The sequence below is a fragment of the Octopus bimaculoides genome, chromosome 3 (assembly GCF_001194135.2).
Source record: "Octopus bimaculoides isolate UCB-OBI-ISO-001 chromosome 3, ASM119413v2, whole genome shotgun sequence".
Classification (NCBI taxonomy): Eukaryota; Metazoa; Mollusca; class Cephalopoda; order Octopoda; family Octopodidae; genus Octopus; species Octopus bimaculoides.
Genome location: NC_068983.1, coordinates 124,060,321 through 124,087,980, shown reverse-complemented (window position 1 = coordinate 124,087,980; position 27,660 = coordinate 124,060,321). Strand labels below are relative to the sequence as shown.

The 27,660-nt window shown below is 34.0% G+C and overlaps 1 protein-coding gene across 1 annotated transcript in view; it reads left to right on the top strand.

The window, feature by feature from the left end:
- LOC106883022 (uncharacterized) overlaps positions 1-27,660 on the top strand; it is a 211,115-nt gene that overhangs the window by 6,667 nt on the left and 176,788 nt on the right. Inside the window, exons 3-13 of the mRNA XM_052966785.1 lie at positions 10,371-15,987; positions 16,524-16,762; positions 17,955-18,045; positions 18,459-18,674; positions 19,166-19,305; positions 20,600-20,709; positions 22,821-22,925; positions 23,478-23,535; positions 23,667-23,844; positions 25,526-25,640; positions 27,043-27,233. Coding sequence (XP_052822745.1) covers positions 10,371-15,987; positions 16,524-16,762; positions 17,955-18,045; positions 18,459-18,674; positions 19,166-19,305; positions 20,600-20,709; positions 22,821-22,925; positions 23,478-23,535; positions 23,667-23,844; positions 25,526-25,640; positions 27,043-27,233 — 7,060 coding nt within the window. The remainder of the gene's footprint in view (positions 1-10,370; positions 15,988-16,523; positions 16,763-17,954; positions 18,046-18,458; positions 18,675-19,165; positions 19,306-20,599; positions 20,710-22,820; positions 22,926-23,477; positions 23,536-23,666; positions 23,845-25,525; positions 25,641-27,042; positions 27,234-27,660) is intronic.

Sequence of the window (27,660 nt, the reverse complement as noted above, 5' to 3'; positions counted from 1 at the left end):
AAAATTGAAACTCATAGTGACTTTTGGGACAACCTGTATAAACAAATTGTTGCTATTATGTTAAACTGACATATGTCCAAATTTGGCCAAATGCACTTTTTTCAATATTTGTTTTTGCTTGCTAATCCAGTTCTTTTGGTCAAACTATCGTATCTCCTACTGCTTCAGATGCCAAAATATCAAAAATTGTCAAAGTGTAGTACAACAATTTTGCTATGGAATGATGAAACTATTTTTTTGTTTTCTAAAAAAGCAACATTTTGAACTTATGAGACACTTTTGCATAATAACAACGAAATGTAAAATTTGGTAGAATGTGACTAAAAGGGTTGGCATTATATTTAGCTGTAAAAGCACAGCACTGCCCCCCTCCCCCCCAAATATGATTATGATTAGAAGTCTGCCCCTGGAACACCTTATTTTAGCAAAAGTGCTTGATGATGATTCCTAAAATTCAAGGAGCCTACTTATCATGGTCAAGAAGTATGTAAGACTTTAGATAACAGAAATTAAAAAAATTGCTTGAATTCTTCTACTGGTTTTAGTTATTGGGTTGTAATACTGGAGCATCGCTTCAAGTTTAGTCTGTCATTTCAAATCTAGTACTTATTTTACTGAACTGCTAAGTTACAAGACATGAATGAACAGTTGACATGTGTTGACTGGTGTAAATATAAAAACAAGCCCACACATATGCTTATGCCCCTCCCCACTAAGATCACTCATCCATCATTCATTTTCTTTCCATTGTCATCTCAATTATCCAATTGTGCTTTCTCTTACTAGCTAACATTACTTCCCAGTGTATCACCAGCTGCCACCATAAAGTTCATCCAGTATATTTTGTGAAGTGAAAGGTGAACGGAGACAGAAATACAGGGTTCAGAGGATCATAATTCTTGTCTTGGCAAAGGCGATTATCTCTCTAGTGCTGTGTCATGTAAAGTGGTTGGTGAATGTATAGAAATATCATAAGATTAGGAAGACTTTTTAGCCTGTTGAAAACCTGACAACCTCTTTCGTGCTGTTGCCATGAAAAATGTACCCAATACACTCTGTAAAATAGTTGGTGTTAGGAAGGACATTCAGCTGTAGAAAAAATGGCTGATGAAAATGGACTAGAGGCATGGATCCCTGGCCACTGGGGAGAGGTGGGGCAGTTACTCCTAACAAAATCTAGCTCAAACTGTGACGACTTGTCTAACCTATGCCAACATGGAAAGTGGATAAATGATGATATGGTGGGTTGATGAATAAAAGTATATATTTTAGAATCATTTTAAATTGATGATACGATCAGATGAGTATGAATATTTTTTTACAATTACCTTTTAGCTAACTTAAGTTTTAATATTATATTACACTGTGGCTTAAAAAGCTTGCTTCCTAACCATGTGGTTTTTGGTTCAGTCCCATTGAATGGAAGACACTTGCTTTTGGGCCAACTGGGGTCTTGTGAGTGGATTTGGTAGATGGAAACTGAAAGAAGTCCATTGTGTGCGTAACTTTGTTTTGATATCATGTGATGTAAATGAGCAACACTTATACAAGTGATATTGTTCATTTCCAGTCTTCCATGAAAGACATGTTTGGCCATGGGGAAATACCTTTTCTGGAAATAGGTAAGGGCTGGCAACAGAGGGCATCTGGCAATAAATCTTGCCTTAACAAATTCCATCTGACCCTTGCAAGCATGGGAAGAGTAGGTGTAAAATGATGATGATGGAGATTTTAGTGTTGATTGTTTACTTGCTTGAAATATAATAAGTCAAATTTTCATTTTAAAATTTAAAAAAATAAAATCATAATTAAAATTCTGATAATTTCCATTTTGTAAAATATAAACATGATGAAAAATATTTTTCACAAGGCTGTATGATAGAAACTTAAATGAAATTTTACTGACAGTTATTCCTCAGAATTGTTTAAACATTCTTACTGTGCAAATCAAAACTAGATTAGTGTGTAGTGCTAGAACATATTCTTTGTGTCTCTTCTCGGTTATTTCTTACAATATACTTTTCTTGACTTCTAAAGCAAACATTATATGAATTTACAATTGCCTCTTATGATAGTCTTTCCACACACACACACACACACACACATCCAGAAGTTACTGTTTATGCAAACTTCCTAGCAATTTCTGTCATACTTTGTGTAATTATTACATCCTAGACTTCATCCAAAGGCCATTCAAGTGATCAATAAAGTTTAATTCTTCTCTCTATCTCTTCTACCACTACTATAAAATAGCTTCTGTTCCTTTTGAATGAGCAAATTAGGTATAAATAATTTGCCTTATCAACAAGCTTCAAAGAAATGAGTGATGAGGAATACTGAAAAGTATATGACTATCTCAACTTATTTTTTCACTTTATTTGTCTGAATCAGCTTCTCTCCATTTCTCTCTCAGCTACATGCCAGCCTCTAGTTGCTAGGTTTGACAACATTTTCTTGGTGGTCTTTTCTCATATTCAGTATGTGAAAGAAAGAAAGAAAGAAAAGAAAAAACAACAACTCAAAGCTGATTCTAGTTTTTTAGTAAAGTGTTCTCTTCTCTTCTGTCATTATTTACTCCTTTTCTTATGATAATTGACCTGTTTTCATTTATTTGTAACATAGATATAAAGCTAGAAATTTTGGTGTTTGGGGTACAGCTGATTAAATCAAACACTGGGTTTGGGTAGATCAATTCAGTAGGATGTGTACTTGGGACATAAGGGTTCACTAAATACCACACAGTATTTTGCTATTTTTGCCACCCTTAACCCTAATACTTATAGCAGTAGTAACAATTGTGTTGACAAATATAGAAGTTTGTAAATATACTTGGATCTATTTTAAAACGGGGGCCACAGTATTTTCTTAACGAAACACTTTGAAACTTGGAACACTGGTAGAATGTGTCATATAAAACATCTTTTTCTCTTAGTCTTCTTAAAAAAAAAAAAAGAAATCCCTAAGTTATTCCATGTTAAAGTTGTATTTCTGTAATTTCAACCTATCACTGAAGTCTATTCAGCTGAATAAGCATTACTGCTGGGCGGTCATAAAAATGTTATTCCCTGTGACATATTTCATCCGGTTTAATCGTAATTTATACGCATATATTGTTTATATAATAAATTACGCTGTGCGTATCTATGTGTGTAACAATTTTAGAGTTCGGATTCTCGAGTTAGGGTTACAGTTACGGTTAACAGTCTAGTTAGGGTTAGGAGATTAATACGATATACACCGTTACAGCGCTAACTGTTTTCAACTGAATAGTCATCAGTGATTAGTAGAAATTATCGAAATAAGACAATTTTTTACATGAAATAAATTCGGATACAAAAATATTTTTCTGTTCTATAACACAAAATAGATAAGTATACGAAATTTGAAAGTCTTTCCGTACCAAAAACACTACGTAAAACATTAATGAAAACTGTGGCCCCCGTTTTAAAATAGATCCATATACTTTTATTTGGTTGTCTTGATACAAACCTTGTTATACACAATTTTCATTTTTACCTAACTCTATTATTTCAACCAACATCAACAACCTTTGAGATGCTTAGATTTCAGGTTCAGAATTCCATTAAAATCTATGTAAATAGAGACTGTGGGTGCCAATATCAGATTTTGTACTTCACAGATTTAAGTTTTACAACAATCCTCTGGATTTCAGGTTATATTTTGAAAATAGTTTATAATCCTATGGTTTTTATATCTTCAAATAAATTATATATATATATACACACACACTCACACACATTATATGGAAAAATTCAAGCAAGAGAAATAATATTCTTAACCTGGAAAAGTACAGGACAAGTTATTACATCTGGTAAAGTATAGAACAAGAAAACTTTTACTTAAAATATTGCAGCTAAGGATAAAATTTCAAATAAAATATTTAGATTTAGAAAATGTTAGCTTTTAAAACTAAAAATTTTATTCCAAGTTGTTACTTCTAACTTCTGTTAAAAATAAAAAATAACTCAAAATATTTTTTGCACTCTAAGAAAATTCATTTTTTTAATTATTAATTAATAATTAGAAATTTGAAAATAGGTTATATAAAATAATAGTAGTACATAATTAGTTAGTACAATAAATAGAATAATACAAAAATTAGTTATATATTACAGTAAAATCTATCTGTAACAACAAATTCACAGTAAAATTTGCTTGAGTTATTGCCAAGTCTTCACATTTTTAGTCTTGACCCAATGCCTATTTTTTATATAATGAATTTGCCTACCATATATACTATTCTACTTTGCATAAAACTTTAGCTATATTGGTACTTCTGTCTCTCATCTTTAAAGTATTCTTGTTTCTCAATATTTTAACAAAATGATAGTACCTTCTTTTTAAAATTATAATGTTACTTTTTAAATGTGGTAGGTGAAGCGAAACAGTCCTAAAAATTGGTCGAAGTTGTATTTAATATATGTAAATTTATCATTGATATTAAAAGTTTACTATTCCACTCATTTCAAAGAGAATATTCTTAGTCTAGAGGTATTCTATTATTTTTGATTTATCTTTTGGTTCTTGGTTTCTCAGTTGTTATAATAATTTTTTATTATTATATTAAGTGTAATGTGTTTATTTAAGTTGTTTAAATGTAAATTTTCTTCTAAGAGGAAATACGGTAAATGCCAGGATAATAATCCCTTTAAACTCATTTTTGGAAAATACACACACACATATACACACATGCAAATATCGAACAATGAGAATGAGTGCTTGACACTGCAATGGTGGATAAAGATTCTTTATTTGTGATTTAACACTACCATTGGTTTCATGTTAAGGAGGCCCTTAACAATTGTCAATACCCTTTGTCAAACTGTCCATCTTGTGCCAGCATAGAAAATAGATGTTATATGATGATGATGATTATATATGTGTGTGTGTGTGTGTATTTGATATATATGTGTGTGTGTGTATTTGATATATATATATATGTGTGTGTGTGTGTGTGTATTTGATGTGTGTGTGTGTACATATGTGTAAGTTTTCATGCTTGTGTGCTCAATATTACTTAGGCATTATTTTAGAGGCGAATGAGATTCCTGTCACTAACCCATAGCTGTTTCCCAAGTATGGAATCTCTTATTGCACAAGTGTTTGAAGGTGCAAAGCCAGTGGATGATTTGTTGACAGAGAAATGACACTTTTTGTAGCTCATCAGTTTTCAGAGATGCACAAATGTAAATAAGCACAGACACACATATACATTCATACATGTGTTTGTGTATATGTGTGAACAGATTATGATGAAATTATATATTATTAAGTAGTAGTATAGTATAAGATGGAGGAGATTAAAAAAAGTGAATTTGTTATTCATAAAGACACACAATACAAATGTACAAGAAGAAAATTAATAAAAGGCAGTAAGAATAAGAAATAAATTCATGTAAGATGTAATTACCCATAGCCTTACTAGTAACAGCTGTAGCAGTAGTAGCAGACCTCAGTATGTCTGAATTAAGCTTGAGAGAACAGCTTGTGAGATAAGTAGTAGTACTAAATTTGTACCTGTGAAAATTTAAAATTTATATTGCCTTTGGTAGTGATGTCCAGTAAATTTTACAGAATGGATTCTTGATAAGTTGGCAATGATAGAGTTGCTTCCTGGGTTGAGAATGATGAGGTTGAAGGACAAGTTCTTGTAAACTTCTTGAAAAGGGCACTGAGTTTTATTTGCCCCCTCTCTTTAGCCCTTGTGTAATATATATATATATTTTTTGTATATGTATTGTGTCTTAAGTATTCCTTTTGGCATTCAGTGTTTTAGTTCATTATTTCTGATTGGGTGAAGGCCTTTGTTTAAATGGAAGAATATGTCTGAAATTTTAAATGAACAAATTCCTTGTTTAGTCAACTTTCTTATCTTTCTTCTTTTATTCACTCTGCTTGTAAGTCTGTAGATAGTTCTTCGGATTCATATAGTCCAATAACTATTTTCCATTATCCAATTCTTACACTTTACTAAAGAATTTTAGCCAATTCCACAATTATCATTGCTGTCATTATCATCATCATCATTGTCCATTTTTCCATGCTTGGCTGTCTCTTAGAATTCATTGGAGCAGATTTTCTTTGGTTGGATGCCCTTTCTGTCACCAACTTTTACTTTTTCTTAGTTAAGTAATATTTCTTCATGGCTGGACATGTTTTCATGGAAGACTGGAAATGAATGAGAAAGACACCTGTTTACCTGTACCACATGATGTTTGGCAAATGTATTAGCACAATGTCTGCGATACTGCTTTTGTGCTCTTTTCATAAATTTAAATCTAACATTCTCCAGTAGTGCTGCAATATTTGTGATTCAGTGATGAATGTTGTAACCTTTCTAGAACATTCTAAAATGTATACCCTCATCATGCTTTAGCTTGGGAAAATGTTGATTGAAGGCTTTAACCCTTTTCTTACCATATTTCTGTTATATTGCCTTTGTTTCAATTAATTTTGTAAAGTAACTTTGTCATTATTAAGCTGGTGTTTTGGAACATAAATTAACATGTAATTTTGATGGAAGGTTTCAACTTAAATCACTTGATAATGAAAAGTCTTTATCATAGAACCAGGGAGAGTTCAGGCAGGCTGGTTTAAAAAAGGTTAAATGTTGTTTTAGCTCTTCAGTTCAGCCGTTGACAGATAGACAAGGTAGCAAATAGATGATTTTTACATATGGATGGATGTCATCTAGTTAGGGTGGATGTCCAGGTGCATTATCTAAGGTAAATAAAATCAGGATTTCTTTTTCAATGCAATACTCTTGTATCTGGAATATACACTGAAAGAGAAACTAGTCTTCAATGTTTGAATTATTCATACTTTTTTCTATTTGATCTTGTTTGTTGAATGTGCACCAGTTTTAAGAGTGGTAGATTAGAAAAGGCTCAACCCTTTAGCATTTAAACCAGCCATGTTCAGACCAAATATTTTCTTTGTTTTATGCTCAAACCAGCTAGATCTGATCTCTCATACCTACCCTACAATGTCTTCTAAAAATGAAACAATCGCATTACTGAACTCTCAAAGCTACAAGATAATGTGAATAAATATGCTTTACATTTGACCAAAAAGGATTAAATTTATATGTAGCCACATTCCCCTCTAATAACAGCTATCTGGTACTTAAATGTTGAAACCTATGCATAGTGTTTACCTCTTTGTGTATGTATAATTGTTCAAATATCCTTTGTCTATGTCAGTTGGTCTTGTCCATGTTGAATATCTTTTTCTGTTAAATATACCATATTTTATGGAATATAAAGGCACTTTTAAAAAATTTTAAATGTATCAAAAAATTGCCTTGCATCTAATGCATCTGTATTATGGATGGAAGACTGAGTGTCGTAATTTAGGGAGCTGGATGAGCATAAGTCTGCCAAGCACAATAATTGTTACTCATGATAAAATATTGTAAGCAAGTCAAATTATCACAATCTGTTAGCATAAACTTACAAAAAATTGCATGTAGTATGTTGGCAGTCATGTGGGTCAGTCACATTATCTCATTGTACCTTCTTCCTCAATATACATAACCCTCATGTGAGATGTGGATTACATTATTTAATGTCTGTATTACCTTTAAGAAGCATTCTTAATTTATCTAAGTGGAAAAATTTTCTTAGAAAGATGAAAAGAATGTTCAGTTTTCATCTACTTGTCAGTTATTTTCAGTTAGTGGATGACAACAAAATCATAGCTGTGGTGCAACCACCCTGGTGTCTATTGGTGGTTACATAACAATTCATTGTCAGAAATACAACTTTCACATCCTGTATGGTAATTCTCTTGACCAAACTATTAACAACTATAGTTGATTTGAAAGAAGATAAAGTTGAAATACGGTACTATCATAGTTTCATACTTTATTCTAGTTTCCTGTCAATGTATTTACACATGCAGAATTGTACATTTTTCCCTATAAAATTGCCTCAAAATATCTTCCAATAAGTGTATGTTGAAACATATTAAATTTGTTTTTTCCACAAAATATACTTGTAAAATAGTAGTGCGTCTTAAGTGCCAGCCAATACAATACTTTTCTCCTGATAATTCATCCCATGCTTGCTGCTTCCACTATTACTTAGACATTATGTAGAGAGATGATTTATTATTTTGAAGTGATTAAATTATCTGCATCTCCGTCTCGTTCATTTCTTCAAAGTCACAAAAATGCTTTTTGTCTTAGCTTAAATTATTAGTAGGGTTTTAGGTACACATTTTTATGTTTAAATTTTGGTCCAGATCATGAACAATTTCTCTATTTTGATGATAGATTGTTGTCCTTTATTATTATTGTTAACTGCATATAGCTGTACCTTTTGCTGCATTTAAAACTTTTCTTAGTGCTTTTTAATAATCCATTCTACTAAAGACACAAGGCCTGAAATTTGGGGGAAAGGGTCTAGTTGATTACGTTGACCTGAGTGTTTCACCGGTACTTAATTTATGGACCCCGAAAGGATGAAAGGCAAAGTTGACCTCTGTGGAATTTGAACTCAGAACATAGTGTCAGGTGAAATACTGCTAAGTATTTTGTCCGGTGCACTATAATAATTCTGCCAGCTCACCGCCATTTTTAATAATAATGGAGATCATTGAATTTAAACAACTGCAAATCATGTAGGATTGCATTTATTTTTTTCTCACGTTTGTGTTGATAATTTAAATTTTAACCTTCAGATCAAGTTCTGTTTCTTGCCTGGTATTTTGCTAGATGGACGAGCTTCCTTTTGCAAGATATATTTGGGGTAATAAAACTTGAGGATCTTATAAAATAGCTTATAAGCAATGTGAATGCTGAAGTATAAATGATCTTTGGAGAAAGTGAGCTAACAAACACTTGAAAATATTGCTTGAGCACAGATATTGGAATATCTGAATTTGAGTGCTGAACTAAGATGAATGCCAAGAAAAAATATGTGTATGTGGAGAAATGTAAAAAAGGTTGTAACTGCAGATGGTTGTAAATTGAATAGGTCATATCAAGGACTGTTTGTAAACTAGAATAGACCTTTTGTTCTAATAGTTTTTGTTTAATAACAACAAATCCAGATTGTTTAATATGCCTGATGAGTTTATTATGTTGTTATGATATAATTTTATGATGTGATTCTTGGCATTTCTTGTTAATTATTTTACATTACACTAACAATCTGATGTTGAGTGCTCTCATCTCTTATTTGACAATCACACTTATGTTTTACATATACATCTTGTTTATATAAACACACAAATATAATTATATGACCGAGTGTCTTCTGCTATTGCTACAAACTAACCAATGTTTTGTGAGTAGATTTAGTAGAGAGAAACTGAAAGATGCCTGTCATATATGTATGTCTATGTGTTTGCTTACATTTGCACTTCTAAAAATTGCTGAGCGACATAATTATCGTTTTCCCCATCACCAAATTGCTTGCTGACTTTGTCTTTGAAGACATGTGAAATATGAGATCTTGTATGTGTAAAATAGGTATGGGTTAGTGACAGGAAAAGCATTTGGCTGTAAAAAAAAATAGCCTTACTAATGTATTTGTTTATCCCATATATGGAAAAACGGATGTAAAAATAAAGGAACAATGATGATGAACAATATGAATAAAAACACATGTACTTACATATATGCATATGAACATTTATATATGCACATATACATGTGTATCATCATGTACCCACACACATCAATGTACACATACACTCTCACTCACTCAGATATACATATAAAAATATAATCATCTTTATTTTAACATCCCCATTTCCATACTTGTTCAGGCGAAATTTGCTGAAGTAGATTTTCTATGGCTTCCAGTCACTAACCTTCACTTTCTTCCATGCAAATTATTTTTTCCTATGGCTGGACATGTTTCCACATTAGATTAGAAATGAATAACAATGCTTGTATAACACTGATGCTCATTTACAATTATTGTGTTATATCAAACATATTGTTTACTCTTTTCCATGCTCACATGGATCAAATGGAATTCAATGTGGCAGAAACTATGCCAAAGTAGACTATGAAGCTCACTGCAGTCTTCTTGCTCGTTGGATCCTGTTGAGCCATTTAACCCATGCCAGTATGGAAGATGGGTATTAAGATGTTAAATGATGAGGAATAATGATCTCTCTCTCTCACACACACTTACATGTAAACATTTATGTATACATGCAAAAGCAAATGTGCAATCCTTCCTCATATGTATATATAACCTGCAAATTATATCACCTTGGTAGCAAGTGTTATCAACTACTCTCAGGGAATGTACATTATATTTTATTTCAGACCATTTTTTGTCATATAAATGTACTAATATATTTGATTGCAAATTGTTTTGTTCTTTTTTTAGCCCAATTAATAGAAAAAGAAAAGCTGGTGGAGAAACACCAAGAACCTGAAGAATTACCTGATTCTGCAACTACTAATCTTCCTGTAAGTAATGATGGTGATGACGTACAATCACAATTGCAGAGTAATTCTGAAAGTAAAGTACTCCAGCAAACAAGTGAAGAGCAAGATCAACAATTATGTTCAACTCAAACTGATCCTTCAGAGTGTTTGGTATCTTCTCCACGTCCTTCTAATACATCTCAGCAATCTCCTCCACTTCCATGCCAATCATTTGAAGATAAAGAACAACCAGAAATATCAAAAGATAGTCAGTTATGGAACGAGGAAACAAGTACTTCACAAGATTTATCAACAGCACAAAGCTATGAACAGGTATTATTTCAACCAACAACAATTGAGCAAACTGAACAGTCAGAACACTTTGAAACACAGGATGTTCTACTTTTACCAGGGCAACAAGAAGGTGTACAACAACTTGTGTTGCCAGACACCAAAGCAGGTTTCTCTCCAGAGTCACAGGCTGGTTTGCAACATGAACTGGAGCAAAATATTCAGCCTATTCATGATGTTAAACTTCAGGATTCTGTTTCAGATGTGGATGATGTTGAAATGGGTAATTCTCATAGATCTTTGTCAGAAATTCAAGATACATTGCATCAAACATTCATGCAACAAAACAAACAAGATTGTGAGACAGAATTTCAACAGGAAGAGACAAATTCTCAATTGGTTACATCTGAAGCAAAGCCAGTTACACCAGGATCAGAACACTTACCAAGTCTTGATTCAGATTCAAACCAGCAGCAAATACCTGTGGCAGAATTTGAACAAACACAAGTTTCCCATTATGATCATGAATATGAACAGACTATTAACCCAGAAACGGAACAACCACAATATGTTGAATCAGAATCTACTCATATGGTTTCTTCTACACCAGAATCTGGACAAGAAATCAAGCAAGATAGATGTACAGCTGAATGGCAACAAATTTCAGACTCGCAGCAGATTCTACCAGAAATCATTATACAAAAGTCAATCCAGCAGCAAACATTACAAGATTCTATACATCTACAACAATTTGTACCTAAAGAGCAACTTCAAGAGGAAGAGAAGAAATATGCAACATCTACAAAGAAAGAAGCAATCATTCTTGAATCAGAGCAACAACAGAAGAACTTTGTGCCAGATGAGCAAGTACAGTTGGCATTGGTTTCTGAAGAACAATCTCCATCAAAAGTGTTACCCCAACTTGCCACAGAAACTGAACAAATCCCTCAGTTTGTGGGTGCAGAGTCTGAAGCTCAAGAAGTACAAATTCAGTCAATATCTGAAGAAGAGCAAATGCAATTTGAGACAATCTCTGAGGAACCACAAATGGAGTTTGTGCAAATACCTAATGAGCAACATGTGCAGTTCTTACAACTACAAGAAGAGCAGCAAGTTGAGTTCATTTCTGAGGAGCAGCAAGTTGAGTTCATTTCTGAGGAGCAGCAAGTTGAGTTCATCTCTGAAGAGCAGCAAGTTGAGTTTATTTCCGAGGAGCAGCAAGTGCAATTTGCCTCTCATGATCAGCAAAATGAGTTTGAGTCTGGAGATCAAACAACAGAATTTTCATCTGAAAAACACATGCAGTTTGAATTGCAAGAACAACATGAGCAATATGTATCAGAAGAACAGCAACCAGCTATCACAGAAGAGCAACTGCACTGTGTATCAGAAGAGATACCATCTCATTTAACTTCACATGAGCAATTACAGTTTATACCTCATGCAGAGCATGAGACACAGTTTATTCCAGATATTGAAGAACAGCAAGTGCACTTTATTCCTGAACAAACACAGTTTATACCTGAGCCAGAGCAGGAGCTACAACAGTTTGATGAAAAGCAGCAAAATTATGAACCTGATGAACAATCAGAGTTTATATGTAAAGAAGGGCAACAACAGAAGACTTCGCCAAAGTATGAACAATGGCAACCTATTCTGACAGAATCAGAGGAAGTATTACAAGTTGTGTCAGAATCTACATTTACTCAGCAACAACCAATTTTGTTGGAATCTGGACATCATCAAAAAGCTCAACTTATATCTAAATCAGATCAACAACAGATTGTGTCTACATCTGAACAGCATGTGGGAATTTTACCTGATCAATTGGAAATCTCAACAGCAGAGCAGGATCTATCAGAAGCTGATGCAACTGTATCAGAAGCTGAGCCAACTGTATTGGAAACTGAACAACAGCAACCAGAGATTGTGCTTGAAGCTGAACAGCAACAAATTGTTCAACAGCAAGAAATTGTTATGGAAAGTGTGTTGCAACAAATTGTTACCACACCAGGTCAGCAACCTCAAATATTATCAGAAAATAATAGTCAGCAATTAGTAGGGATTGATGATATGCCTCAAGAACAGATATTATCTGAGAATATTAAACAACAGCAAGTGGAAATTGTTTCAGGAGAACCAGTGAAAATTATATCCCAAAGTGAATTGCAACAAGAAGTGTCTGAAAACAAACAACAAGAAATTGAATCAGTTGTTTCTGAAAGTGACAACCAACAGGAGATGTTATGTATCGATGAGCAACAACAGGAAATTGCATCTGAAATATCTGATCAAGAAATTAGGTTCCAAGGTTATCAGCAGCAGAGTATTGTGTGTGAAAGTGAGCAGCAGTTTCAACAGATTGTTTGTGATGGTGAGGTTCATTTACAACAGATAGTGTGCGAAGGTGAGCAACAGCAACAGATTTTATCTGAAGAAGTTCCACAACAGCAGATTTTGTCTGAAGAAGTTCCTCAGCAACAACAGTATGTATTGTCTGAAGGAGAGCAGCAGCAGCAGCAGCAACAGCAGATGAGTGAAGGTGTGCACCAGCAAATTGTGTCATCACAACAATCACCAGCTAATGAGCAGATGCATGAGATTTTGCAATCACACCATATAGTTTCAGAAGTCGAGCAGCCTCATATGATATCTGAAAGTGACAAGAAACAGCAGATAGTGAATGAAGAGAAACAGGCTCATGTAATATTAGAAATAGAGCAACAGATGGTTTCTCAAGTTGAACAGCAACCACAGGAGATAATTTCTGAAATTGAGGAGCAGCATGAAGAGCTGGTTTCTGAAGTTGAGCAGCAGCAAGTTTCTGAAGTTGACCAGCAACAGCACATATCTGACACCGTGCAGTTGCAAGATGTGTCTGAAGTCGAACATTTACAGGAGATGGTAAGTGATCTTCAGCAGCAAATACCGGAAGCTATGCAGTTGCAAGAGATGGTATCTAGAATTAAGCATCAGCAGCAGCTGCAAGAAATGGTGTCTGAAGTTGAGCAGCAACAGGCAATGGCTGAAGTTGAATACAAGCAGCAACACTTGTCTGAATCTGCACCAGAGCAGCATCAGCTGGTATCTGAAGTTGAACAGCAACAACATATAGTATCTGAAGTTGAACAGCAGCAGCAGCAGCAGCAATTGCCATCTGAAGCTGTTCAAATGCAAGTAACAGTGTCAGAAGTTGAGCAGCAGCAAATGTTGTTGGAAAATGACCAGTTGCAAGAAATGGTATCTAATAGTGAGCAACTGCAACAAGAAATTATGCCTAATTATGAAGTAGCAGAGATATCAGAAATGGAGCAGTCACAGGAAATGGTGTTAAAATGTGATCAGAAGGAACCAATTGTAGAAACTGAGCAGCTACAGGCAGTTGTTTCTGATATTGATTCTCAGCAGCAAAATATAATAGAATCAGATCAACAAACCTTTTCAGAATCTTTAGAGCAAAATCAACAGGAAAAATCACAAACACTTTCAGAGTTGATAAAACAGCAAGAGCAAATTGTGTCATCTGTGCAACAAAATTCAGAGTCAGAAACCAATCAGGCTGTAGAATTATGTACAAAATCAGAAGTAGAGAAACAACTTCCAGAAAATGAACATCAAAATGAAACAGAAAATCAGCACATAGGTTCTCTATCAGAATTTAAACAAAGGCAGTCTTTACACACTGCATCTGATCTTAAAGTTGAACAGCCTGTACCAGAACACGAACAACATTCTGAAATAACTCAAACCCTCTTTTCTGAAACAGATTCTGAGCAACAAAGTGCATTATCAGTTGAAGAGCCACAGGTTTCTACTGAAGAAAATCTTGGCAATCATCCACTAACAACTGAACAAGATCAACGATTTTATACTTTCCAAACAGTTAAGCAAGATGTAGTTTCAGTAACTCTTCCAGAAACACTCTCAATAGGAATGAGTGATCAACAAATCGAAGAAGGGAAATTTTTCCATGAGGCACAAGAAGAAAAAGAGATGGTACTATATCAAGTTACTGAATCAGAACAAAATGCTCCTCAGTTCAGTGTGTCATTGAGTAAACCATCTACAGATACTGAAGTACAAACTGTCTCAGCAGTTGAGATACAGCTTGAATCTCTTCCAGCATCTGAGCTTACCCAACAATCAACTTGGTCTGAAATACAATCAGTTGATACTCAAGAATCAGAGATACGATCTGTTTCATTTGTGAGTACAAACTTGCATTTAGTTTCTTCTGAAAAATCAGATGTAGAATCTATTTCAGGTTCTGCATCTGAATTACATGCTCAGGAAATGAAACCAGAAATTGCTAGTAGTGAAACAACTGAACAGGAACAATTTATTATAGCTAATAAATCAGAGTTAGTATCTGGATGTAGCACAAAACAAGACTTGCATTCAGTTCAGTCTATTGAAATGTCAGGTCAATCAACAGATAATGAAAAATCTTCCCCAGGAGCAGAGATTCTAACAGCTGGACTAACATTAAATGAAGAAGTACAAGACTTAGGAAAGAAAGATACTCATTTGAATCAGGAATTTATAGTAGAATCTGAAACAAAATCTGATGTGGATAATAACTTTGATCAGAATCTTCTACTGCAGCAGAGAGAAAAATCAGATGTCAATGAATTAACAAAAGGAAGTGTTTCTACAGAAAACTCGAATCTACATTGTGTTTCAGAAAGTCCTCTTACTGAACGATTTCAAGAATTACAATATGAGTTTGAAAGCTCTAAGCAACAGAAACCAGAAAGAAGACAATTGCAAATTGACCAGTCTCCAAAATGCTCAGAATCTTCTTCGAGTCATCCTTTGTCAGAACAGTCCCTATCACAAGAAATGGATTGGGAACCTGATAATGAGGCATCAAATGAGCAAAACCTCTCTTCATGCAGATCTACTCAAGCTCATTCTGTATCTTCCTTAGAACAAACTACATCTCCCAAATCCCAATCAGTATTACTGCAACAACTTTCTTTAGAACAAGCTGAATTAAAATATGACGAGAACATGGATGCCAAAGAAAGTAAAACAAGTAGTTTTGTTGATAGGAGTACATATTTTGATGACTCACAGAATAAATCTGATAGTGAATTGCAATCTTCTCCAAATATGTTTTTGGAAGCTGAGGGCTTACTGTCTTCTGCAACAATGGATTCTTCTCAGTCGAGTACTGCTGGGGATTTGAATGAAAATATTGGTGGAATTCAACAGAAGCGAGGACCAGGCAGGCCTAGAAAAGAATCGGTTGGAACCCCATCACATTTAGTTAAGAAAAAAACGTGAGTGGTCTTTTCAAAATTGTTTATGAATAGTAACGAATAAAATAGAAAGTATATACAAATATTTTATAGTTTTAATATTTGATAATGGCCATTTCTGATTTGATTGATCTCTTCATTTTCCTGTTTAAAAGAATTGTTAACAGAAAATTTTTAGTTATTTCACTATTTCTACACTCAACATTATGCTGTATCATGGGTTCAACAAATATTGAACCCTATTTCAATTAAATAATATCCATATTTGTTGTTGAGAAATTTATGAATTGAAAAAAGAAAACTGTAACTTGTCAATTTATTTTTGTTTCTGATATAGTCTTAAAACTAATATAGTATAATATTTGAATATGTAATGGACAATTTTGTTTAGATAATGTATTAGAATTCAAAATCTCTAATTATATATGGATTTTTTAAAATGACAAGCATGTAAAAAGTTAATATAATTTGAAAAATTCTGACAAATTTTAGATATTTCCTGTATATTTTTTACATATATAAGGAAAATATATATAGAGTTTTTATTGAATTTTCAGGAGAGTAAAAACTGGACGTAAACCCAAATATAACCCTGTTGTTGAGAGTTTCAGTCCCGATATTGCAATGGATATACCTACTGAAAGTGTTGATGCATCCGTGTTCAAACTTCAAGACTCTACAACTATGAGTTTATCTACTACTATTCCTACAACAACTGAAGCTATCCCAAGTTCAATTCTTGATATCCTTGCTGATGAATCAACTGAGACAGAATTATCAGAAACACCATCTGGAGGTAATTTTTTATTAATGATCTTAATTGTTTAGAAAAATAGTATTTAGTTTTGTTTTATTCATTTTTACTGCATTTCTTGATTGAAAATTTGTATCTTCTGTTGATAGTGATTTAAATTAACCAATTATTCCCCCCCCCCCATCTTTTGTTTTGAGTCATCAGTCATGCTTTATTTTTGAGGTTTCATTAACTTAGGCAGTAATTTAGCAGAATATTTACATTACAGTATTTGCAAGACTAACATTTATTAGCCAAATCCTTTGAAACTGTCTCCATCAATGTCTTGTGGGAAGTACTTTCCTAATATGATGCAGAATAAAATGATTGAAATAATTTATGTTTGCCCTGAAGTTCAGTTATCTCAAATTAGACTGAATTTTTAGGCTAGGTCTTATCAAACAGTTCTAGCACTGCTTGATTCAACTGTCGTTGGGTGAACTTACAATTTTGTTTCAACAGCAATTTTTTTAACTTGAAAAGCCACAGAAGAAAGTTCATCTGTAGAAAGGCAGCAAATATTAATTTATTGTTTTGCTGATTACTGTTCTTTAGTGACCAATCCATTGTTGAAAACTGCTATCATCAGAAAATATAATTACTGCAACAGTTAGATATGTATTTCTTGGATAGGTTTCCATCTCTTGCTTGTACATGTTCATCACTATTTGTACATTCATTTCAGCAATTTCAAAACTTTGGTAATATTTTAATATCCAAGAATCAAGAAAACTGTTGAATACTATTTCCTGTTACTCTAGTGTAAAATGTTATATGATTTACTTTTGATTCCCAGCTGTGGTTGTTTCATTTTACTTATGCTACATTGTCTTCAGGAAATGCCTAGATATTACAACATTCATTTACGCTTTCTCCTTTAATTTTGATTTATTGAGATAAGTCAAAAGAAATTAATATACTCAATGATAAGGAACAGTTGCTATTTTTCTTCACCATGTATACTTGATATAGAAAGAGCTACACTATTATAGGAAATTGCTTTTTTAAAAATATATATGCTCAATTTGTAATGGAATTTTTGTTGCTATTACTTTATTCTCATCTGTGCTCATATATGTATTTTGGATAAAGGAACTATACTAGTGAAAGATTCAGTTGAGTGGATGATGCCTGAAAAAAACTAACAACAACATACATAGTAATTGAAAAAACATTTTTTTCTTAATGCTTCTAGATAATCCTTGTGTTGAGGCTATTGATAACAGCATTATTCAGTCTTCTGACAGGCAACTTTCTGAAGATTCGAATTCAAGTGGAATTTTAAGGTAATTTTTCATATGTTCAATATAAATATCGTATTTTCTGGCATACTCATCGATCTAGTATATAGTGTGAAAATAAACGTACTGTAAACATTGAAACATTATCACCTTCTTTCCAAATCCTGCTTGGTCCCCTAAAGTTGTCTTGATGTATAAGTTGACCTACTTTTTGGCTGTAAATTTGGGTCTGAGAAATGGACTTGTATGCTGGAAAATGCGATAAATTAAAACACGTATGTTTAAGTGTTTTTTTTTAAATACATATTCTAATTTGAATAGGTTATTAGTATTCATGCTGTGATATCACTAGTATTTTTGTTTTTAATGAAGTAAAATTATATAGTTTCATTCCATATGTAAATTTTTGAATTAAACATCTTGTGAATTAATTTTCTTTGATTCTTTTCATTTTACAGTAATAGTCGTACATGCTCCTTTTGTAACTGTGGTGAAAATAGCTTACTTGGTCAAGGAATATTGTCAAAATATGACCCAACCCCTGGATTTAATCCTTTCAAGCGGATACTTCAGCGAGCAAGGAGAACATCTTCAGAAATTGATGAAAAAGGAAACGACAGAAATCCAAAGCACTTAACATGGAGAAGACCTAGAGGCCCATCTAGACCTGCTAGGTAATATCTATTGTTCATAATTAAGCTTAAGGTGTGGTTTGGGTGTTAAGCTCATTCATGTTTGTAAAGTCATCAGCTTGATTCCCAGATTGAGTGGCATGTTGTCTCCTTGAGCAACCTCCAGTCTCTTCAGCCAAAGTGTACTCCAGCAGTAGCTGGGGAGGGGGTTGTTTAATCTTGCAGTGGACTGGTGTCCCATTCTGGAGGAACCTTAGTTGCTTAAACATCTGAGAAACTGGGAGCTGCTCCACCACATGATCCTGTAGTTTTCAGACAGACTTAAATTTTTGTTTTGACAAATGACTTACTTAATAATTGAGTTCTAAGTATATTCTCCTTCATGAGGATGTATAAACATTTGTTTCTTTGTTAATACTTAATCATTATTAAACTGTGACTATTTTCTTATATAAAAATTTAGTTTTTTTCTATTTATTTTTATAAAGTATTTGATTTAACGGAAATGTATCAATGTAATTTTGTGATTGTAGAGAGCGAAGTAAATCTCCACGACGTCCAAATCCTCATAGTATTCACGATGAAGATGGACGGCCCATGGCAATTGTTGATGAACTTAGTTTGGTTGGTCATTCAGAAGATGTAGATGTGCATCAGGTTTATGAAATAACAGGTAACTTAATTGAATTTTTTTTTTTTTAGTATTTCTTTGTGAATTTCATAAAAAAAATTTTGTTTGGTATTTTGTGTACTGCTTTTCAACAAGCTGGTCATATAAAATAGCTGATATTATAAGAGCAATGAGATAGCCAGAAGTTTTAAAATATATTAAAGCAGGCAACTTGCAAACAAATTTATTTGTTTAGGTTATTGATACAAAACAACTGTAATAACATATTCTCCTGAAGTAGAAGGATCTGCAGCTATTGGAGATGTGTTGAGCATTGTCCTTTTTAACTGTGATTGATTGTGAATTAAAAGTTCATAAACATCAAAGGTGTATGGTTTATCTTTCTTTTACTGTTTATAATCCCTTTTTCTTGGCTAGCATGGCTAGTGTAGTATGATTTAAATCTGTAAAAATGTTTTCTTATGATTTATGTTAGTATTTTCAATAATTTGATAGAAAAATCTTCATCACCTCCACCACCTTTTGACATTCTTCATTTACCTTCTTGGCATGGATTATTACATTCTAAGTCAGTTTTCATTTGGAGTTACTGTCCTCCTAGGTGTGTGATGAACCATCTTGATAGTACATTCCATTTTTGGTGTGGTTTCTGTGGCTAGATGTTCTTCTTAACATCAGTTACTTTACAGAATGTACTAGGTGCATTTTATTACATCACTAGCATTGAAGAGGTTATCATGTCCTCAGTATGACAAAAGAATCCTTTTGATGCAACATTGTCTCTGTTTGCCAACCAAATTGTAGAGCGTACTGAGTATACTTTATTATAGCATTGGCACTAAGAAGGTTACTTTGTTGTGTGCAGGGCTAAAAGTCCTCTTTACTTTACATTTTTGCCATTTGTTCAAGGCAGATATTACTAAGTGGGTGAATAGAAGAGAGGATGATGGCATATAGTGAAGTAGAATGAGAGTATGAAAGGAGTTTTGAGTATGGCTATGATGGGAGGAACAGTGATAATAATGTAAATGTAGGAGAGGAGTAATGGTAGAAAAACAGTGATGGGTAATTACATAGTGACTGTTGATAGAGAGATTTAATAGAAAAAAATAGCTTAAGTGGAGTGATGGGTGAAGGGGACAAGATTGGGGAAAATAATATTGGAATTTTGGGAAAGTGATATGCCAACAAAAGGAAATTGAGAAAAGAGTAATGTAAGAGATTGAAAGATAGCAATAAATGTAGGTGGTGAAGCTGTATGAAAAAATATGTTTTCAATATGATTTTTATTAAGTATCAGCTATATTTTGATGCAATTGTCTTTTATTTAATTCAGGACATGTATGGGGTCATCAGTCTTGTGCATGTTGGTCTGAGGGTGTAACAATGAGAGATGATGATAGCTTGCAGTTTGTTGATAGAGCTGTTTTTGCCGGTTTGACACAGGTAAGTCATTTTGTAATTTTTTCTTTTAAAAATCATTGACAATTTCTATTTAAAATTACATTGAAATTCTAAATATTGTGTTAAATCATTTGAAAAATATGTATAATTTAAAATATTGTTTTGAAAACCACTATAAGCTATACAACTAGTTGTATATGAAACATGAAGCATCTTAACAAGCAGAGATGCCATATATAAAGTAATTGAGCTGTAAAGGCCAGAAGCAGAGGGTGAGATATTAAAGATTTGAAAAACTGACATAATGAGTTGAACTATGGTTTGCGATTAAGTTGTGTATTATGATTTGAAACCTTTTTTGTGCTATGATTCAATGTAATTAACCTTTGTAGGTACAGAGATATTAATTAGCATTTGAAAATTGATTTATAAAAAAAAAATTATGACCACTGCTATTTCCCCATATAATAAATCTTTGTAGACTGTGTTATATAATAGATGGCAGTAGAGATAATGTGGGATGGTGTGAGAGGAAAGTATGGTGACAGGGGAGATCAGAAATACATAGGGGTAAAATAGTGTGTTATGAAGGTGGTTGGGGTTGGCTGAAAGTGAGCTGTAGCATGTGGTTATTTATGTATGAGTGTGTATAGTTAGAGATTATAAAGTGTGTTGGTATCTGTTTTAGGAATGATAAAGAAATGATGGAGCTGAAGTACAACCAGGTAAATGAGGTGTAGTCAAAGATTTTCATCAGCACATGCTGCAATAGAACAACTTGACAAATAGTTCACAATTTAGATGGAAACTGAGAGCAGGCAACTTTATTAGATTTTTTAATGAATATGCTTTCATATTTTACATTAAATTCTTAAGAGAAAGAAATTCTAAAAAAAGCATAGTGAGTTTAAGAGTCAACTTGGGAGTATACTATTTCATAATGGCTGAAATACTGCCAGGATCCATTGATTTGTGGGACTTTAGCTGCTAAAGGAATTATTGTAACTTGTGGCCATGTGTCTAAACTGTAAGAAAAGTCTGGAGTATATGGAGAGAAGAGTAAGAAGTACAAGATATACCGGTTTTGGTTGAAAGCGTTCTGTTTGTAGTATGTTTTTATTTAGCAAACCCTCTTGTAAATTATTTAATGGTTGTTGGTAATTAATTGTTATTGTTTTTAACCTAATGTCAGCTCTGATTGAGTAGACCTATGAACAAGGGCATTCCATTCGTTATAATCTTTTATGGGAAATGTGTCCTTTTTGTTAAGATATAGAATTTTGTTTGAGGAAAATTTGGCTTCTATTTCTACAAGGTCAAGTGAATATGTAGAGGCTTACTTGTTGGCTCATGCTTGTAGTGTGTAGATTGTTGTTGTGGCAGTTCTCATAGAATTATGAGTGCAGGAGTGGCTGTGTTGTAAGAAGCTTACTTACCAACCACATGGTTTCGGGTTCAGTCCCACTGCGTGGCATCTTGGGCAAGTGTCTTCTACTATAGCCTCGGGCCGATCAAAGCCTTGTGAGTGGATTTGGTAGACGGAAACTGAAAGAAGCCTGTCGTATATATGTATATATCATCATCATCATCTTCATCATCGTTTAACGTCCGCTTTCCATGCTAGCATGGGTTGGACGATTTGACTGAGGACTGGTGAAACCGGATGGCAACACCAGGCTCCAGTCTGATTTGGCAGAGTTTCTACAGCTGGATGCCCTTCCTAACGCCACCCCCCTAGCATTGCTTGACAACCGATGGTGGTGTGTTTATGTCCCCGTCACTTAGCGGTTTGGCAAAAGATACCGATAGAATAAGTACTAGGCTTACAAAGAATAAGTCCCGGGGTTGATTTGTTCGACTAAAGGCGGTGCTCCAGCATGGCCGCAGTCAAATGACTGAAACAAGTAAAAGAGTATATGTATTGTAATTTCTGTGTAGTGAGTGAATCTTGAATTGAAAAATAAAGAACAAGTTAAAGACATGAACAGAAGGGTAGATTTCTTGATTTAGATTAAAAATGGCAACATTTTCAGCTTCTGAGTTTATTCAGTTTTTGGAAGAGTTGGAATGGGAAAACTAGATGTTGAAACTAATTTGTGAATATTATTTAGACAATTTATAGCATATGTTCATTTTAAAAACAAATTTTACAGAAATGCAGTTACTGTCATCGATACGGCGCAACAATAACTTGCAGAATTCCTCGTTGTACGAAAAAATATCATTATCCATGTGCAGCTAGCAGTGGATGTTTTCAAGTAAGTCAGTTATTTGAATATATCTTTTGAGACAAGGTGGTGGAGCTGGTAGAATTGTTACCATGCCAGGCAAAATGCTTAGCAGTATTTCGTCTATCTTTATGTTCTAACTTCAAATTCTGCCAAGGTCAACTTTTACCTTTCACTCTTTTAGGATTGATAAAATAAGTACCAGTTGAGCACTGGGGTTGATATAATTGACTTCCACCCCCAAAATTGCTGGCCTTGTGCAAAATTTAAGACCAATATTTAAAAATATTGTTAAATTCAATTAAATCTTTTGTATACTTAAGACAAATTTTGAATTCTTTTTTAAAATAGGCTTAACTAATATGAAATGTTTTTCTTGTTATTTAAGGTTATATTTTAGTTCTCAACTGGTAACATTAGTATTAAGTGAAGGTATTTTGAATATAGTGTTATTTGTGATTAAATGTTCATTTTGTAATGTTTTATTTAGTTTATTTGTGAACTTAAATATCTGATCCTATAGATATTTTGCATGGTCAAATTCTCATAAAAGTGTTATTGTATGTACTTTTAATATTTTAGGATATCAAAGGGCCGTCTTTGCTCTGCCCAGAACACACTGACCAAGCAGAGACCATTGGTAAGAATTTCATCAGATTTTTTCAGTTTTCTTGTTTATTCACAACTAAATGTTTGATATTGAGTTCGTAATTTTTAATTTTACTTCCATTAACAAATTATTCAGATATTATACATATATTTCATTTACAGCTGGTCAACAGGCTCTCTGTATTACATGTGGCAAATGGTCTGGCAATTGTTCTTTGCTATTTTGCACTACTTGTGGTGGTCATTATCATGGCCACTGTTTACAACCAGCAGTAGCAGTTCAACCTGCTGTACGAGCAGGGTGGCAGTGTCCAAGATGTAAAATATGTCTTACTTGCAAGTAAGTTAATACTTTTCAAATCTTTTCTATTTCTTTAATATATGTGGAATGAAAAATTGAGTGTTTCATTGGTTAGGAGAAAATGTTGAGTCCCAGTTTGCCAGACATTAATTATGTCACCCATTTGGTAAAAACAGTGTTGTTGCTCTAGACATGAGCAAAGTTTTCAACTGTATTTGGTTTGTGAATCTTTTATTGAAATTTCCCATTTATGGGCTCCCTTCATCTCTTATTTCTTGAATCAGTAGCTTCCTATCAGATTGCACCATTGTGATGTATTGACAAAGCTTCTTTCCATTCCACTTTCAGTCAACTCTGTCATGCTTTTGGGCTTATTGTCCTCCATTCCCTCCTTTCTATACATTAATCATTATACTTGCTGTGACATCTAATGATGCCCCTTATTAATAAAACCCCATTGCACTCCATTAAATATGAGCTGCATTCAAACTAGAGCAATCAGTTGTTCAAAGTGTTAAACCTTGCTATCATTGAGGATTCCTTCTAGCAAAAGTACATACTGTATTTAGCTAGGACTGCACCCTGATAATTGCTTCCATCAATTTGTGATACTCAACAAAGCTCAAGTGAGGACCATAATAGAGTATTTACTCTTGTTTCTGCATTGGGTACAATACTACTGCTAGACATAAAGATGTCCTAAATTGCAACCAGAAAAAGGCCTATCAGTTAATAAGTACAGTCACTCACACATAAATTCACAGTCTCTGGTCCACAGGCATTCTGTCTCCTTTATCTACCATTTTTGTAATCATTACTATAATGACCACTGTTCCTCTGAGTTGGTTGATCTTGTGTCTCTTCCACCTATGCACTCCCAACCCTCTTAACTCTTCTCTAATCATCTTTGTTCTGTCCAACCCACCTAGAGCCTGCACTAACTACTCTGCCTATTCCTTCTTTCTCAAAACATTGCCCCCTCTGAAATTTACTCCCTGCTTATGTCTTTCCTCTTCATTGTTACCTTGCAACAGTTTAAATTGAGCATTAACAACATCAGTTCTCACCAGCATTGGAGTGCCTGCTGGACGCTGCGCCTACCTTCAAACCCAGTAATTGATTATACTTTTAACTACTAAAGTTGGAGGTCTTGTGATTTCTACTATTCTGAAAATACTAAAATTCAATGCATTTAGTAATATTTACATTTAAGTTCTATACTTCCTTTGTGAAATTATACCCTTCAAAGTTTTGCTGTTAGATACATGAGTGAATTTTGTTAAGAAATCAGATTAACATGGATATAAAGCAGGCTTCTTTTTTCTTTTCTTTCTGTTGTGCATGTGTTAACATGCTGGTAGAAATGTGTGATGTAGTTATGAGATGTACAATAATTGATGTTTCTTTATTATTTTCATGATTTTAACATTTATTCCTCCCTCTTTCTAGTGCCATGTTATGTAAATGAATGACTGAGAGAGAAAATTTAATTTATTTTCTTTGCAATTAAAACTGTAAAGAATTTTTTAAAAAGATTAATTGGAAATTTCACCATAGCTGTTCATACAAAGTACTACGTTGTTGATGTCCTTTGTATTAATTGGAAAATAATATGTTTATATAGGGAATACTTAACAAATTTGCATTGCTTTAGAAATGAGTGCAGACTATTGCTTGAAGTTATATTAAATGTTTGTGTTTTTTTATTGTATTTTTCTAGACAATCTGGTGAGGAAAGTAAAATGCTGTTTTGTGATAATTGTGATAAAGGATACCATACATTTTGCTTAAAACCTGTGATGACAGCAGCACCAAAGAATGGATGGAAATGCAAGGCATGTATTTTACATAATTTTTTAATCTTTCCTATTTTTATTATTTAATTAGAAGTGGGAAAGTGCTTATGATCTTTGCATGTTTGTGATGTGGGGAAATTAATGCAATTGGTAATATGGCTGCTTGTAGCAATAATGAGGGCAGGATAAAAATATAAGGAAGTTGCAGTTAGGCATGCTTTTATTGTTTTAACATATAAATGTGTGTTTAAATATTAATGTTAATTAATGTGGCTACTCTTGGCGGTGAGCATGTGCTCCAGGTGAGACCTGAACGTCATGTACGTTGTGGACAACATCCTTCCTCATGCTGGCCTATACATGGTTGATGGAAGACTTAAGCTTGTCAACGTTGTTGTCGTGGACTTTGCAGGCCTTGCTCTCGACATGCACACAAACGCTGTAGTTGATTGGTTTGAGGTCTGGCCACTTGGGCACCCAAGGGTCCTTCAACTAGAAATTCATCTTTGACCCCCAAACACTCTTGCATAGCCTTGGCCATGTGGGCCGGGGTACCATCCTGCTGAAAGATGTCTGCCTTCTTCATGATCTTTCTCATCCAGGGCAGGACTTCTGTGGCCAAGATATCCCTGTGGTGAGCCTGTAACCAGCCGCGAACCACACTGGTGGTATCTTCTCGCCATTCAAAGCCATGATACTGAGCATCATCATGGAGGACAGATGCTTGGTCGTGGACGCATAGCAGACTTCAGAGATGTCATGGCTAAAGCTGACCATGCGGTAGTTCTGCTTGTTGACAACTGGATTGATCATGAAGGTTTTTCATAAGCAAAAACGAGTATTTGATTGCCATGACACTTAAAGTTGTTGAGAAGATGATGACAGCACTCCCGACGTTGTTCTTGCATACAGTCAGTGAGCAGAAGCCTTTCTGTGCACCTCAAGCTCTTGCTGACCACCTCCTTGATGGGCTTGGACATCGTGACCACCGAGATATTGTTGTTCTTCACAAGCACAGTCATTTTGAGTTTCAGATCACTTTCAAAGGCCTTTCTCACAGCCAAACGGTTGACAACTTGAAGTCTTTCCTGTTCTTGAGCCTCTCTGTGACTCTGTGGAGAGTCATCTGGCTGATGTTGAGCTGTTTGGCAATGTTGGACTTGTGGCCTGCAATGCAGGAGAGCAGAGATCTCGATTCTTTTTACTTCCATCTCGATACACCTGCACACAATGGAAAAGATGTTTTAATGTCATGTACTTGGAAAGTAGAACATTAAGTATGTTTAACAGCATTTTTTTCTATCACACACATAAACCTCTCAAAAGACCCAAAACATCTAAGTATGTGAAAAACCACCACTCATTTTAGCATGGAAAATGGGTCTAAATTAATAAAATTAAGACAAAAAGAAATTTTCATTTAATATTATATTATTTTCAGAATTGTCGAGTTTGTGGAGATTGTGGTTCACGAACACCTGGTAGTGGACCAAGTTCTCGATGGCACCTAAATTATTCCGTTTGTGACAGTTGTTATCAACAGCGTAATAAAGGATTATCTTGTCCTCTCTGTGGAAAAGCTTATAGGCATTTTACTCAAAAGACAATGCTGCAGTGTAAAATATGTCAGAAGTGAGTAAAATTTTGTAATATTTTAATTTCCAGAAATTTAGTCAACAAATTACCTTTATTTACATTATTTACATTTGACGGAAATTTGCCCTCATCTTGTTTGCTGTTAAGACAACGTTTCAGCTGATATACCCTCCAGCTTTCATCATGTGTCTTGGGGAAATTTTGAACCAGAGTTCTCATTCCTAAGGTATTTTTCGATGTTGTTGTTTTTGTTGTTAAGGTCACTGCCTGGAATCAAACTCGGCAACTGGTGTTAGTAGCCTGCGCTCTTAACCACTATGCCATATGCTACTAACCCCAAGATTCCGAGTTTGATTCCAGGCAGTGACCTGAATAATAATAATATCGAAAAATACCTTAGGAATGAGAACCCAGGTTTGAAATTTCCCCAAGACACCTGATGAAGGCTGGAGGGTATATCAGC